Genomic DNA, 897 nt, shown 5'->3' on the forward strand with positions numbered 1-897 from the left:
AGCCCCCAGCCTCGGCCCCTGCGCGCCCTCCCACCCAAGACAAAGTCCAGCCCCCGCCGGCTCCGGCGCCGCCACCGCCTCCTCCTCTCCGCCCCGCGGGTATCCCGCGCGGGACCCTGCCCGGACCGCGCACTTCCCGCAGGCGCTGCAGAGCAGCGAGCTTCCAGGTGGCCGCAGTCCGCGCCGCAGTCCGCGCCGGGGCCGGGCCATGAAGCTGGAGTTTGCGCCGCTCAATATCCCGCTGGAGCGGCGGCTGCAGACGGCGGCGGTGTTTCAGTGGGTCCTGTCCTTCCTGCTCCTCGGTAAGAACCCCGCGCGCTCCGGGCTGGCCAGATCCAGGCAGAACACCGCGGTCTCCTCCCTCCACGACACTCCTTGTCTAGGGACTGGCATAGACCCTCCAGCCCTTCTTCCCCTGGGAGCCGGAGCGAACAGGTCAAAGAGGGCGTTTGGAGCTTCTTGGAACTCCTCTTCGCTGTCTCCCCACGTGAACCTCCTAGTGAATGACTGCCAACTTTATTTCTCCCTGTGCTATTTTTTTTTAAACTGAGGTGTACTTTACCTACAATAAAAGACATAGGTTATAAGTGTACGGGCCATCGAATGTTGGCAAATGTATACACTCAGGTGTAACCACGACCCAGTGGAGCTATAGAACATTGCACTTTAGCCCCTCATAAATGGAAAAACAATGCCCAAGTCTTTCACACCTAATGTCTTCCTCTCCCCACCCTCATGACAAATAGTCGTGCTGGCTTTTCCGTGTTTGAGACCTTCCGGATGCAAAAAGGACTGCTCCACAAATGGGTTGGGTTGGGTGGCCTCTGTCTGTAAATAATTCCACCCAGGAGTGTGTTCTGACCGGTTCCCAAATTAAGCCCGCGTGGAAACGCACTG

The 897-nt window shown here is 58.8% G+C and overlaps 1 protein-coding gene across 1 annotated transcript in view; it reads left to right on the top strand.

Annotated features, from left to right (window-relative positions):
* Positions 1-6: 6 nt before the first annotated feature.
* MOGAT1 (monoacylglycerol O-acyltransferase 1) overlaps positions 7-897 on the top strand; it is a 27377-nt gene continuing 26486 nt past the window's right edge. The window contains exon 1 of the mRNA XM_015563700.1: positions 7-302. Coding sequence (XP_015419186.1) covers positions 209-302 — 94 coding nt within the window. The 5' untranslated portion in view covers positions 7-208. The remainder of the gene's footprint in view (positions 303-897) is intronic.

The sequence above is a fragment of the Myotis davidii genome, unplaced genomic scaffold (genome assembly GCF_000327345.1).
Source record: "Myotis davidii unplaced genomic scaffold, ASM32734v1 scaffold575, whole genome shotgun sequence".
Lineage (NCBI taxonomy): Eukaryota > Metazoa > Chordata > Mammalia > Chiroptera > Vespertilionidae > Myotis > Myotis davidii.